General features: G+C 39.0%; 2 protein-coding genes across 2 annotated transcripts; both read left to right on the top strand.

Annotated features, from left to right (window-relative positions):
* The first annotated feature begins 4,214 nt into the window (after nt 1-4,214).
* Nucleotides 4,215-8,116, top strand: LOC140950217 (uncharacterized). The gene is made up of 2 exons (XM_073399422.1): nt 4,215-5,650; nt 6,096-8,116. Exons 1-2 carry the CDS (start codon nt 4,321-4,323, stop codon nt 7,493-7,495), a joined length of 2,730 nt encoding a protein of 909 aa, XP_073255523.1. The 5' UTR covers nt 4,215-4,320; the 3' UTR covers nt 7,496-8,116.
* Nucleotides 8,117-8,837: 721 nt separating this feature from the next.
* On the top strand, nt 8,838-13,236 carry LOC140949724 (protein Wnt-8b-like). Its single transcript, XM_073398862.1, has 6 exons — nt 8,838-8,890; nt 9,955-10,050; nt 10,751-10,787; nt 11,126-11,282; nt 11,959-12,227; nt 12,766-13,236. Exons 1-6 carry the CDS (start codon nt 8,838-8,840, stop codon nt 13,234-13,236), a joined length of 1,083 nt encoding a protein of 360 aa, XP_073254963.1.
* Nucleotides 13,237-15,039: the final 1,803 nt, after the last annotated feature.

Here is a 15,039-nt window from a genome sequence, read left to right as displayed (position 1 = left end):
CTGTCATTCCTCTTTGAATATCCGACTTTGTTATTACATAGTATGAATGCGCACGTGCTACATTGAGTTACATGTTTTGCTTCAAAGAGTTTTCAAGTATCCTAATATTTACTCATCAAAAATATAAATTAGAATACTCTCCACTGGGTTAAGAAATGATTGCACGCACAACTTATCTAATATTTAATACGAGGTATTCTGTTTAACTTGCTAGCTGAAAAAGTAACTGAAGGTGTACAATTTCTGGAAGAATAAATGCTTTTACGCTGAGAGACAATCATTCAGTGAAATAGCCTTAAAGATGGCCTGAATTTCAGACGATTAATTCGAGTCATTTTTACTCCCTAAGTTACTGAGGGAGTAAAAACGACTCAAAGTATAAATCGTCTGAAATTCAGGTTACCTTAAAGACAGTACGGTCCCAAAAGTTCCTTTTCTACTGCGCTAAGTTATTAGAAAGCATTAAGTTCATGTTTGTTGCCAAAAACTCGCGAGTCTCTTAAGCGGTCAGAAGTCATGACATTTTTAAACGTTTTTGAATGAAGTGAAGCGCCAAGAGATTTCAAAACAATTTTATCACAGTTTTTAAAATGTCATGACTTTACCACAGACTCGAAGTAATCGTCTGAAATCAGGCTACCTTAAAGACAGTTTAATCAGGATTTGAAAAGTACGGTCCCAAAAGTTCCTTAATTTCTACTACGCTAAGCTACTAGAAAGCATTAAGTTCATGCTCGTTGCTAACAACTCGAGAGTCTCTTATAAGCAGCCAGAAGTCATGACTTTTTAAAAAGTTTTTAAAGGAAGTGAAGCGCCAAGAGATTTCAAAACGACTTTACCGCAGGAACGTGCAGACGGTCTGAACTTTTTGAAAGCAAATTTCAAAACAATTTTATCAAAGTTTTTACTCGAAGTAATCGTCTGAAATCAGGCTACCTTAAAGACAGTTTATTCAGGATTTGAAACGTACGGTCCCAAAAGTTCCTTTTCTACTACGCTAAGCTACTAGAAAGCATTAAATTCATGCTCGTTGCCAAAAACTCGAGAGTCTCTTAAGCGGTCAAAAGGCATGACATGCATTTTAAAAGTTTTTAAATGAAGTGAAGCGCCAAGAGACTTCAAAAAAACTTTACCACAGAAACGTGCAGACGTTCTGAACTTTTTGAAAACAAATAGTTTTTTAAAAAAGAGAGAAGAGAGAACATGTACTAAAATTCTCATCGAAATGCTAGAACTCGTGATGAATTCTATGAAACAGTCAATAAATGAAAACCAAAAATGCTACGAAGGCCACGAATTACGTTATATCGAATTGAAGTGAAGTGAAGTGTGACCTCAAAAATAATTAAGCAATGAGTTGCCGCTTATTTCAAGGACTGGTCGTTTATTACCTGAGAGGGGGTAGGGGGCGTTTTGCAGGAGGGGGGGGGTAGGAGCTCCTGAGGGGGGTCATTTTCGAAATGTTAATTGACTTTTGGGAGTCAAATAAGAGAGCGTGTTCATTTAATAAACTTAATGAAAGTAGTAAAAAGCATCCGGGGGAGGGGGGAGTCCGCATATGAAAGGGTTGGGGATGCTCGTCGTCTCGCTTAGGGATTTTTTCGGATTTGGGTCTCACTTAGGGTGTTCTGGGCAAAACGCCATCATATTTAGCCGTGAAGGTCTCGTTTAGAGTTGCACGCGCACACGTGCCACTTGCCACTTGCCACTTGTCCATACATTACTAACGGCCTCACAAGTTATACCTTTTACGCTACAGGTGAAACACGCTCCATCACTTCACACATTACTTGTAACACTAAAAATGTGATCTACATGGATCAATGTAACCGTTGTAATTTACAATATATAAGTGAAACTAAGCGACGTGTCAAGGACAGATTTAACGAACACAGACGTGCAGTAATGTATGGACAAGTGGCACCTTCCGTTGTGGTTGTGGACAGAATTGTGCAGTCGACAAAACTAACATTAAATCTAAACCCACTACTGTTTCTGAACACTTTCTCTCTCACTCTAACCATTTTCATACTGACATGCAGTTAATCCCACTAGAGAAAATTCATTCTTCACGTGACTCAGTTCGTAAGGCCAGGGAGTCGCATTTGATAGATAAGGCCATGACTCTCGAACCTCATGGCCTAAACCGCCGTGACGAATTATTGTAATCCATATCCTTAGTATTTTTCCTTTCCAATTTTTATGTTGTACGTCATTTCCCCCTCTCCCTTTTATTGCGACATTCTCCATTTATATAATATTGTGATTGCTACATAAGTTCAGTAACATCTGTAAACCTGAAGAAGGCTGGTATGGCCAGCCGAAATATTGTTATAAAAAACAATCCACGTTGTTTTAAATCAGCTTTGCAGTAGTCTTTGGACTTCTCGTTCTTGGTTCTTTAAATTTTGGCTGATTTGATCTCTTTTCTAGAGATCCAACGTTTACAACTAGCAGGATCTTCGTCCACGGTTTTTGCAGTTAATTTAGTTATCTTTTAGGGCTTAAAAAAAAAGCGTAGGCCACGCCCAGATCCGTCTCCTTTAAGGGTTTAATTCAAAATTTCCGACGAGCATCCCCACCCCTTTCATATGCGAAGTCCCCCCCTTCCCGGGCAAAGCAGTAACGAGCGGTATTTGAAATTGAACGTATAAACACGACTGTAGGTAAACTTCGGAACGATTTGTAGCTAGAATATTTCTACTTTCCACAGCCAACACCACGGCGTGCTATACAACAGGAAACAAAAACAGACACTACATCTTTTTTTTGATAAACAATATCAAACACGGAAAAAACATTGTAGAGTACTTTAAACCCAGAGGGGAGATATGGTTTGATATTGAACTACATAATAGGATTCCTGAGTCCCCCAATTCAACCCACAATCCGAATCAACTTTATTATGTAAAGCCATTTCGGAGTTACCTGAAGCCTGTGTTTGAAACCGAGGGTAAGTGGGAAGCCTTAATTTTTATATTTATGCAAATAAAACTTATTTTTAACATGAAACGTTTGGCGCTTGCTCTTATTTCGAAAGTGAGGGTTTTTGTTTTTGAATTGGCCTCTACAACTGTGGCTTGAAGGAAGGTATGCAAGGAGTGGTTTTCAACACTAAACAACATCGCATAGCCTGCGAAGCGCAGACGTATTTCCGGTTGTCGCTTCGAGAGAAGAGACGGCCGGAAATACATCTGCGCTTCGCGGGCTACATAAAGCATGACCAGTAGTACTACACAGTTACAACACTTACACTAGTGGCAGTGTAGTGGTTGAATTTGGAGGTAGGCTATCACTCGAAATATTTGCAATAATTTTGTGTTTTCGTTCATATTAATCATCACACTTCATCCACAGACTCACAGGTTAAACAACACAATGAACAGTTTCGTAAGGAAATACTGGCCAATAGCTGTACATGTCGGGATGTCAGGGCCCAGTGATCACAGTCAAGACACGTTTGGCTTTCACAACAGTGCATGCACTCAAAGGATAAAATTACACAGTTACCGTTCAATTTGAATGGTCACACATCCACAGACTCAACCGCTTAGTAGTACCACCTTGCTAATCCACAGTACCGTTAATTAGAAAGTACTGCTCAGTAACTTTTATTTAAATGGCGACATATTTTAAACCATCCTTATATTGCTCACTAACCATTTAGCTAGAATCACCCTACACAGCATACACGTACTAAACAACAGTACCAAAGCGGTTTACTGTTCAGTAACTTTTCCATTGAATTTCCACACTTTTTTCGGCCACTGGCTCACTAATTTTAATCAAATTTAGAATTACCCTCCACGGCACACGTAACGGCACCACAGGAAAGAACTTCTTGGTAGCGTTCCTTTGAAAATGTAACTGACTTGCAGGACCAAGGAGAAGAACTTTTTTATAAAAGCACAATTGACGGAATCTTTTATTCTAGACATGTTGTTTCCTACTCGACTTTTGGACAGTTTAAACGGTTAAGTCGCATTTAATATAATCATTAAAACTTTTGCACAAAAAAATCTTAGTTCTACACAATACAATATACACGATATATCCGCATGTACATCTACTTTAGCTTAAACTCTTTGAGCCTACTTACTTACTTACTAAGACTTTTTTTCGGTACCAAATGCTGGGCCAAATATGAAACCATGACTTATTGCCTTAATATTATCTTATTAAACAGTAATTCTTTGTTTTTTACGACAAGTTTGCAGATCAGACAAAACACTTGACTACAGTTGTAGTACTCAGGTTTCTTCAACATCGCATTGAGGATCACAGTTGACACTGTTGTAGATGCTGATATGAGCGTAAAGGATGGAGTGTTTTCGACTAAACGGCATAAGACGTTTGTTTCTATCCCCAAGACGACTTGGAAGAACAAGGGTTTTCTTTTCGGTAATGGTTGCTTTGGCGATTTTACATTTATACCTCTTCAGCAGCGAACGTTTCCTGCACGATCGACTGATTAGGCGTAGGGATGCAGGCAAGATGGCGAGTTTAGCTACACTAGTCGCTGATGTTAATCTTCAAAAGGCCAAGGACTCAAATAGTCGGCCAGGGAAGCTGGCTGGCTACGAAAATCGAAACAAGAATAGCAAAAATGCACCACCAGTTCCACAGCCAAGTTTAGAAACAAAAGATGATGCAGAAAGAACTGACTCTTATGAGAGCAGCTCGCGGGTGATGTTAATTTCAACAGATGCGACTAAAGAACGAAGCCATGGTCGCTGCAAAAAAGATACGCTCCTCACGAGGTCCAACAAGCATACTTATGGCACTTGCACGCCACATAAAGCGGCTGACGATGCTTGTAGCCTTGCCGAAAGACTTTACTTTTACGACCCTTCTTTATCTGAATGTAAGACAAACAAGGAGAAAGGCGAAATCTGTTCTTTAACCACTAAAATTGTTCAGAAGAGAAGAGTACTTAAAGCTAACTGCGACAGCCGAATATGCAGAAAATTTGAAACTCACAAGAATAGTAAATCTCAAAGTGATTGGTTGATTTTTGGTGTCTTTGTGTTAGATCCGGAAGAAGGGCTTTTGAGGTCTGCCAGAAACTTTTCACAAGTTTCAGAACTAGAAACACAACTACCGCGGATAGCACTTCAGTCTTTCCAAAACAAGTTCAACTTCGTATTTGTTAAATGCTTTAGTGCAGCGAATGAGCAGAGTTTGTTTTCGCAGTTGATCACCATTCCAGCAGAGATCACGACTGAAAAGGCACCAAAACAAAGAGCGAAAAATACCATAAATGTAAACATTGTACTGTTGGATTCCGTCTCTAGACCACACTTTTACCGCTCCCTACCCAAAACAATCCAGACTTTTAAGACACTGACGCAGAGAGCACTCTCAGCAAAAGTGTTTGACTTTGAGCTGTTTCAAGCTGTGCACGGACACACGACGCAAAACGAGCACGCGCTATTCACTGGTCAGCTGCTGCCAGAGTTAGACCCAGAGGTGAGGTCCCCTTCGGTGAAACCGGAAGTGCTTTTCGGACAATTCAAAACTGCTGGATACCAGACCCTATGGCAGGAAGATCTATGTTGGACGAGTCATTGGGGACTAGTGAATGACCTGGCTGTGGATGACTGGGAGGAACTGCAGAGCAAACTTAAAGAAAGCTTTGTGGAAAACACAGGTAATCTTTTAACTCACAATTGTTACAAACCACAACAAAAAATGCGACGTAGCCGATGACTGCGTGGGTGAGTAGAAAAGGGCTAATTGGCAGTCATCAATGTTCTCTTGTACCGTAGCCTGTACCACAGACCTTTTTTCTCTCTAGAAATCGTCGAGCGCGAGCGCGCGCGAAAGAAAATAAAAACCGCGGTAGATTGTGTGACCGTACGGCCAAGGAATTGATGCATCCTCGCTTGGCTCGCGCGTAGAAATAGGAAATACGTCTGTGGACAGGCTAGCGGGGTGAGTGCAAGGTATATAACTCAAACGCTAGCAATAAAACGATGCCCTATTAAGCTAAAATGTTTATGTATGAGAAAGCTCAACGTTCCTTTTCAGGAAAGCCCCTTATGATGTTTTGCCGAAAGATAATAAAAACATTTTTTTCGCTTTAAAATTTACAGGTTTGACACATTCAAGCTGTGAAGTTCTAGGGTCGTATGGAGTGGATAACCCGTTTAACGGTCCCGATCAAATCTGCTTCAATGGCAGATTACAACACGACTACATTCTGAAATATACAGCAGACCTGCTAGCGACGATCAGCACTTCTAGGAAATCTCGTCCGTTGTTCTCTTTCACAAGCCTTAATGTTGGTCACGACGATGAAGGGCGAAGAATACAATCGTTAGACTCCGATCTAGCACGTTACGTTACTACTATGGCGACCAATCAAGACACGCTAACAATTCTTTTGGCGGACCATGGTAATACGTATACCGAGTACACTTATACAAGCTTGGAAGGTCGCTTTGAGATGTTCCATCCAAGCCTATTCGTAATAGTGCCAAACAAAGTCGCAGGACTTTTGGGCAAGGATGCTATGAACGCTTTGGAAGTGAACCAAAGGAGACTGGTAACCATGATCGACTTGCATCGATCTTTTATGTCACTTGCTGGACCGATAACAAGATTTGTTAACCCGACGGGGATATTTACTCCCATATCGCCTGGTCGAACATGTCACGACGTCGAGCTTAGGACACCAAATCTATGCGTGTGTGAAGGATGGGACAGTCCCACGACTAACGATTCTTCAAAAATTTCCCTCGTAGAGTTCGCATTGGGTCAACTTAATAACATGATATTAGCACAGTTCACAAAAAATCCAAAGAGCAAAGCCGCGAAGCAATATCCTGTTTTAGGCGCTTGCAAAAGACTGCGACCTTTGCGATTCGAAAATGTTCGCGAACGCAGTTCGAGAGAAGACGGGGCTCTAATCACGTCTTTTGACGTTTATGTTCGGGCGGGAAACGTCGTAAAACAGGATGAAGATGTTATCCACTTGGAGGTGAAATCAAAGGCTGTGGCTGATTATCATTCGTTGGAAATGGAGTTGTTCCATTTCGATAGACTGACGCTGTTTGGGAAATACACGCTATGCGCTGACCAGGGTGTACTACCCAAACTGTGCATTTGTTCAGAAGAAAAGGTCCGGGAGAATAGAACCACGAAATTAGAGGAAGTTCCATGGGCTGATTACACTACATTTTTATTCAAAAGCGCCAAAGCCCAATCTATTGGTGATTTCGAATGTTTGGTTTTGATAACTCGAAATCACAGTTCAGGGCAAAGTTTAGCCATCGAAGTCGCAAACGCATGCCCTTATGAAAGTTTTACATTGGACATTTCAGCCGTTTTTGCGAACTTAAAGCTTTCAAGGAAAATTCCCTTTGAAATGACTAGTCAAGCTGGAAGCATTAAATTCGCGTTTTCCGCTCAAATTGAGACTAATTACTGGGACGCGTACTTGGATGTTTCTGTGAATATAAAGAAGGCGACAACAACGCAAATATTGAAATAAAAATTCAGTCCAAGTTTACTTATACACATCACTGTTACAATTTTCACGGCCAAAGGACAAGAAAACTGCTTATGCAAACTTATTTTCAAATGGAATCATTGGGATGACTGGCACAACGATAACTTTTAGAAAAACATCGTTTAACAAATTTTCACTTGTCGTGTTTTTAGCACAAGGGTGAACTTATTAATCTTAGTCTTTTACACTTTCTGCGAGAACGCCACGCTCGTCAATTATAGAGAAGTTCTTTGCTGATGGTTTTTCGCATCTTCACATTTCGTGGGGTATTTTTCTTCTGGTACGACGCAAGCTATGGGTGCTTGATGACTCACAATATTTCCTACATTTTTCATGAAGAGAAAAATAATAGTATCTGTGAAAACTTAAGTCTTTTCTCTGGCAAAGGTTTGATAATAATTAAGTGGCTTCGCCCACAAGCTATTGTTAGTAAAAAGTCTCACCTCTCTTTCAGATCCACTAAAAATGCCGAAATCTCGCACCCCGCCTCGCGCGTATTAAATAATCTCGCACCTTGCCTCGCATGACATCCTTGCCAAAGAATGTATTGTTTCGGGGATGTTTTGATGGAATTGGCTGTTTCAGGAAACGATATAATAAAATCATGCCTCAAAAGTACTTCAATAGCTTTAATTTTAAGTACGAACTCTCTATGGTTTAAACAGATTGAACAAGCATAAAGCCCAACAGGAAAAAAAAATGCGAGAACCAAAAAGGGAAAAAAAATATTTAGGAAGCTGTTACGTTAGTAACTTTGAAAAAAGTCTTCGAGTGACTCTCGCGTCTAGTTTTCGTTCTGTTGCTTAATCAGCCTAATGTCACAACTGTTATGAAAAAACGATAGCACTTGCTTGGATAAAAGAGTGGACTCAAACAAACCCTCAAGCGTGTCTTAAACTACTAAACTTAAATTAAACTTAAGTGGTCTGACACACGCGCTATGATTTTTCTAAAATAAAACTACTCGTCATACAATACGAGCTCGATCGAGAAATACCTCCTTTTCTTGGGTGGAAATTTTAACGCGGGCTCGAGAATTTCGCCCACTTCTTAGTAGACCACGAAGAGTCTCTCTTTTTTCTTCGTCCGTTGAGCTCAACGCACGAGACCACGCTTCACCGCTCGCGCGCGCGTGCTCTTCCCTCACAAAATCTGAAGTAAAAGAGAGACGGCTCACAGTCTAACTTGTCAGAGCACAATGAAGGAACGTATTAGGTCTGCATTCGTCAGTGTTTCGATTTGTTTTCATTGTGGACAAAAATAAAGTAATTCTTTTCTTCTTCAGCAAGTTCCACAGCAAGTTCTTTATTTGCCAGTATTAACAATGGTCTACTGGAGAGTACGCTATGAATGGACAGGCTTTGTGGTGAAAAAATTGTAAGGTTAATCGTAATCAGGGGGTGACATAGCTTGTTATACTACCAATAGCAAATTTCCCTTTTCAAGCAAGTTGTTTTTGGAATAATAAGACAAATTTTCGAGCTCATCCGAGGGTTTAAGTTAATTAATCCTCTCGAAATTTTTTTCATACAAAAACTTGCTCTTAAAAAAAGGTGTGGCTAACACAAAAAGTACATTTAAGTAAACTGCTCATCATAAATCAAATCAGTTAGCTATAAAAGATTGGGAAAAAATTTTTCTTAAAAGCATTTTAAGAAATTTTAAAAACGTTAAAAAATATGCTACAACGTTTCGACGTGCTCGGCATCATTATCAAGTCAAGAAAACAAAGGCGTTTAAATAAAATAAAAGATTAAACTGAATCTTTTCTCTCAAGGGAAAGCCTAGCCGACGAGGTTGTCTTAACATCGTGGACAATTGATTTTACCAACTCAGTTGATCAAACTATCTGCGCAAATATACGCTGAAATATTTCGATATTTTTCAACTGTCGCGCGCTTGTAGTGTATTTCGATGGAAAAACAGAATGAATTGTGAACGGACTCGTAAGACTTCATTACCGCATAGAAAATATTCGAACAGCCAGTGCATGCTCCGGAACAGTTGATGAAATGAACATTCTCATTTATGTGACAGAGGATTTTGCTACTTGTAGATGTACGATAGAAAAGAACTTCGGTCTAAGACATCCGGTTTTACACCAGGCTGAATAATACAAGAACTGTTTCTCTGGACTCATGCAGAACTAAAAGTCGAACCATTTCAAAATTACTTGCGAGAAAAAATGAAAAACTAGACCAAAAACTTTGTTTTCAATCTGATTGTTTTAAAAGAGTCTCACCTCTGTCATTACGTCAATAAACATCTCACCTCTCTAATTTATGCTAGCAACTCGCACCTCGTTTCGCGCGAATTGCTTTTCTTTTGTTCGCGTGCTCAATTAATCAACCTTTTGTGATTGATTTTATCAAACAACAAGTTCCTCAGGTATATAAAGACAGATCTTACAAACTCGTAAACAGTTGATTTCATCTCTCAAGCAAAGAAGATCAAACGTTCAGTATAAAGGTTACTATGATGTTCTCTGTGGTTCTTTCCGTTTTGTTTCTGACACAGCAAGGACTCTGTAAAAGCAAGTAAGTTTTAAAACTTCTTTTATAAACCTTATGTTAGAAGCAAGTACAAAAAAGGATGCGCGTGGAAGGCGACAAGTAAATAATATTCCAAGCGTACTGGACTAAGTTGCGGACGACAGGAAAGTAAAAGTTTTAGGTAGAAAGACACAAAAGCAACACTTCGTAAGCCAGGCGATGATAAGTAATAAGTCAACTTCGTGTTATTAACTTTACTTTGAAAGCAAGCGAGACAATTTACGCGCGTGGAAGGCGAGAACCTCGCTTCCCGCCATAAATCTTATCCGAAGACACAGTTATAATTTCATAAAATTTAAAAACGTAACTAAGTTCCGAGGAACGACAGAGTAAAAGTTGGAACATAAAGTTTTCACAGAAATATTACCACGCTAGTTGAAAGTTAGATCTAATACTTGTTTGATGAAAGAATTGTGATAACGTTAAAGTATGGTATTTGACAGTATTTCCAAGCGTAATAAACTAAATTGGGAACAGCGGAAAAGTTAAAGTTGAAACATAAAGATGAAGAAAAATAACGTTGTCGAGGAGTATTTTAGGCTCAGAGCAAACTAGTTTACACGGAAATATTACAACTACAGTTGACAGTCAGATCCAACACTCGACCAGTGAAAGAGTAGAGTATTTGCCCGGAGTCTACGATTATTCTTGATAACTAAAATTTTATTTTGTGTTATTGTTTCAGATCCGGCGACTCTTCAAGCAACACCCTTCAAAACAAGGTATGTTTCAATACAAAGTCGGTTAGCGATGCAAGTCGAAATGAAATGAAATAACATACAGCACCACCTTAAGATTACTGCAACTCTGCCGAACGGTTTGGTTAACCTTTGCAATTTGGTTTTTCGGTTCCTGACATAACATTAGTGGCATCATAGTATACCATTCCGCGAACGGCTGGCCTGTAACTTACAAAAGCTTTTCTAATAGTTTTATTCCTTCGCGAAACAACTTTTAATTGCTCCAAGAAATTCATTATCCTGTATACACATAGTTTAAAAGTTCAGATAATTTCGTGTCGATATATTTCTAACTCTTTAACTCTTATTTTTATTGCTAGAATTATCCTTTGTTACTGCTCATTGTTAAAGAGGGAGGCCATCGTGGATTACAGGAATGTCAGAGACAGTTTAAGAAAGAGATATGGAACTGTTCCCTGGTCAACAAAAATGTGTTTCAGCAGTTGCCTATCTTTGTTAAAACCACTTTGCCACAGGGTAAGTACCTGACACTGTTGTTTAAGATAAGGCCAACAGCCAGTAAATAGGTTCGACAACTGAAAATTTTTAGCAATAACTAAACACAAACTAAGGGACTGACTTAGGAATATTTATTATGAAGACATCAGATACATTTATGATGTAAGAGCGTTCAACATCAACCATCCCATCAACTTATACAATTGGTGTAAATTCTTCACGGAGCCCAGAAGGGCTTCTGAGACTTTCTAGGCACTTTTTTTATTCAATGATATGCAAAGAAATCGCCGGGTATTTTGACTTTTACCCAATGTTTCTAATGTTTTTAAAGTACTATCAGAAACTGGAAACTTACGTGCGAAGTTAAATATTGAAAATTTCCGTTTTAAAAAATTCTTCCTTTTAAGAATTTTAAATGGCAGCTTTTATGAAAGACAAAAGTTGAGTCTGACTAAACAGTTTTTCACATAATTCTAGTTTAGCGCGAATGGGTCATGGGATAAACGCTTATCAAAGAGTAATTCTTCCAAAAACGGCGAAGCTAAGTCTTAGCTCGTGTCAAGAATACAACAGAGCCTTGCAAAACTGATCATCATCAAGAATTGCCAAGAGACTCAAGAAGACTCTCGGTGAACCTCTAATAACATTTGATCTATGTTGCTAATCTAACAATGTAATCTTTAAATCTTTACAGCCACTCGGGAAACAGCTTTTCTCCACGCCATCAGCAGTGCCGCCATTACACACGAGATCACTCTTCAATGCGCGCGCAATAGAATCCCCGGATGTGGATGCGGTAAAACGAGAAAACAGTTGCAAGGTGACCGTGAGTGGGAATGGGGCGGATGCAGCGATAACACCAAATATGGAGAAAAGGAGACAAGACGTTTCATCGACAGACTAGAGAAAGGAAACGACGCTCGCACAGCATTCAACCTGCATAATAATCAAGTGGGAAGGAAGGTAAACTGACTCGACACTATTTATCCTTCGAATAAAATCGGCAAATGTGTGTCGTGACCAATCATAAGAGGTAGAAGATTTAAAAAGTTAAAGGAGCTATGTTACGAATTATGCCAAAATTCTAAGAAACGGAACTGCCAACAAAAGTAGCGCCTGGATGGACAAAGGTTTGAAGTTGTGGATTTTTGAAAACTTGTTTGCATAACAATTTTTTTTTCTCTAAGTTCAATTTCGTTGTTTATATCGTTTGGTACAATGCTCGGGAGTTTGTGGCTGAGATTTTGTCGTCCATAGGGAATTTCTTCGTCATCGTTTTAAAAAGAATCCATCAAATCTCGTGGGACATACCACATTTTCTTAGACTTCCTTGGTACAACCACAAATTGCGCCATCTTACAATTTCCAAGTCCTGTAATTAAACATGCACGATGACCTATACATTGATTGACTCGAGCGCAAACTTTACCTAGCAGTACTTTTGTCTTGCCAGTTTTAACTATAATGGTCTAATAGAGTGATTCTTCTTCGTTTAAAACAGGTTGTTCGAGGAAGCCTCAAAAAAGAATGCAAGTGTCATGGCGTCACTGGCAGTTGTAACTTGAAAACCTGCTGGAAGCAGCTGGCTCCTTTTGCCGTCGTTGGATCAGCGCTCAAGCAGAAATACCTCACAGCTGTTCCAGTGTCATTCAAAAAGAACAAACTTCACGAGAAAGAAGGCCGGGACAGACCGATATCTAGGAAATCCAAGAAGCTTATTTACTTAGACTCGTCTCCAGACTACTGCGTACGAAACACTACTGCTGGCTCTCTTGGAATGCTGGGAAGGACCTGCACAAGTGACGCTGGACACACCAAGGAATGCAGATCTCTTTGTCAATCTTGTAACTTGCGGGCTCAAACCAAAGAACATTACAAACAGGTCAAGTGTAGATGTAAATTTGTGTGGTGCTGTACTGTGAAATGCGAGTTATGTACTGTCAAATATTCGCTTACAACTTGTTCAAAATAGACCTACACCATGCGGAAAGAAGTTCTAGATGTATTAACTGTAAATTAGGTTTTTATCCTAAAATAAGATCGAGGAAAGAAACATTAGGTAGCTTTTCTAAGTTTTTTTTCTTGTTATGACGTGTTAGGAATCGTAAGCATTTTATGCGAAAAGAGACTCATTGTATTTCACCTTCTTAGAGCAAGACGTTCTAAATGTATTAATTGTAAATTAAGTTTTTAGTCCTATAATAAGGGTAATGAAAGAAACATAACGTAGGTTTTGTAAGTTGCTTTTTCTTGATACGATGTGTTCGGAAAATGGATTGATCGTGTGTATTTAGGCATGCGTCGAAAGCTAGTTTTTAGCGGTTTCAAAACGTTGTATTAAGTTTCTTGACTTCCTAGTCTTTTTATATTATATAATGAGGGATCTACTCGCTTGAATATTGTGTAATAAATTCTGTTGTTACGTATGTCACGCTTCGTGTTTCTTTTGGGTTTAGGAATAGATTTGAAAGGATCATTAGAAACACACGGACCCGGATTGCTATTACACATTTTATTCACTGGGGACGTAAACATTGTTACATGAGAGATTTGAAGATAAAAAAGAGTAAGAATATATTACAAAGATAACACTCCGCTTAAAATTCAGATAAACACCCAAGTTACAACGTTTGTATTCTTTTTAACACTCAGTGTAAAATTGACGCACGGCAAACGACTCTGGAGGTATCTTTCTGTCCAGATTGGAAGCACTATTTTTTATTGCTACATTCTACTCTTAAATCCTCTCTTTTTGTTTTTAACTTTTTGATTTTTCGAACAGGATCTCGTTGGGGGAAACTGTTGGGTGTAGAAACCGTTTTTCTACCGCTATTCGTAAAAAAATTGGCCGGAAAATTTGAAAAGTATCATCGCTTCTTCCGTAATTTTCATTTCTGGCTTCGTGGCCAATGGTTCCTACTTAAGAAGGCGTAGCCTTTTTCGCTTTCCTATGCCGCAGAACTACTAGCGGTAAAACTAGCTGCTACCCCAATGAAACCGTTTTCACTAGCGTCAGTCACAGCTACCTGAAGAGTACACTAGCTTGCCATTGACCGATAAAATCAGTGTCAGTGCAGTGTCGCCATGCACGTATGTACAACGCCAAATCCTATAGCAGGTCAAAACGCTCTAAAGACAACTCGCCCTGGACAAAACAATTGAATAATTGTCTTTCAATTTCTTTGAATAATTGTACACCTCACTAGATCAGCTAGAAAAAAATTGTGTTATTCCTCTTTGAATTTCCGGATTTGTTATTACATAGTATGAATGCGCACGAGCTATTTTGATTTACATGTTTTGCTTCAAAGAGTTTTCAAGTATCCTAATATTTACTCATCAAAAATATAAATTAGAATACTCTCCACTGGGTTAAGAAATGATTGCACGCACAACTTATCTAATATTTAATACGAGGTATTCTGTTTAACTTACTAGCTCAAATAGTAACTGAAGGTGTACAATTTCTGGAAGAATAAATGCTTTGACGCTGAGAGACAATCATTCAGTAAAATAGCCTTAAAGATGGCCTGAATTTCAGACGATTACTTCGAGTCATTTTTACTCCCTAAGTTACTGAGGGAGTAAAAATAAATCGTCTGAAATTCAGGTTACCTTAAATACAGCACGGTCTCAAAAGTTCCTTTTCCACTGCGCTAAGTTACTAGAAAGCATTAAGTTCATGTTTGTTGCCAAAAACGCGAGAGTCTCTTAAGCGGTCAGAAGTCATGACATTTTTAAACGTTTTTGAATGAAGTGAAGCGCCAAGAGATTT

Source organism: Porites lutea, chromosome 10 (genome assembly GCF_958299795.1).
Source record: "Porites lutea chromosome 10, jaPorLute2.1, whole genome shotgun sequence".
Taxonomy (NCBI): Eukaryota; Metazoa; Cnidaria; class Anthozoa; order Scleractinia; family Poritidae; genus Porites; species Porites lutea.
This window is presented reverse-complemented; position numbering and strand designations above follow the sequence as displayed.

Excerpts from the sequence above, each read along its gene's own strand:
- LOC140950217 (XM_073399422.1), top strand. The coding sequence starts at position 4,321 with ATGGAGTGTTTTCGACTAAACGGCATAAGACGTTTGTTTCTATCCCCA. Across the intron at positions 5,651-6,095 it reads AAGCTTTGTGGAAAACACAG|GTTTGACACATTCAAGCTGT; the intron begins GTAATCTTTTAA and ends TAAAATTTACAG.
- LOC140949724 (XM_073398862.1), top strand. The coding sequence starts at position 8,838 with ATGGTCTACTGGAGAGTACGCTATGAATGGACAGGCTTTGTGGTGAAA. Across the intron at positions 8,891-9,954 it reads GGCTTTGTGGTGAAAAAATT|CAAAGAAGATCAAACGTTCA; the intron begins GTAAGGTTAATC and ends TCATCTCTCAAG. Across the intron at positions 12,228-12,765 it reads ATAATCAAGTGGGAAGGAAG|GTTGTTCGAGGAAGCCTCAA; the intron begins GTAAACTGACTC and ends CGTTTAAAACAG.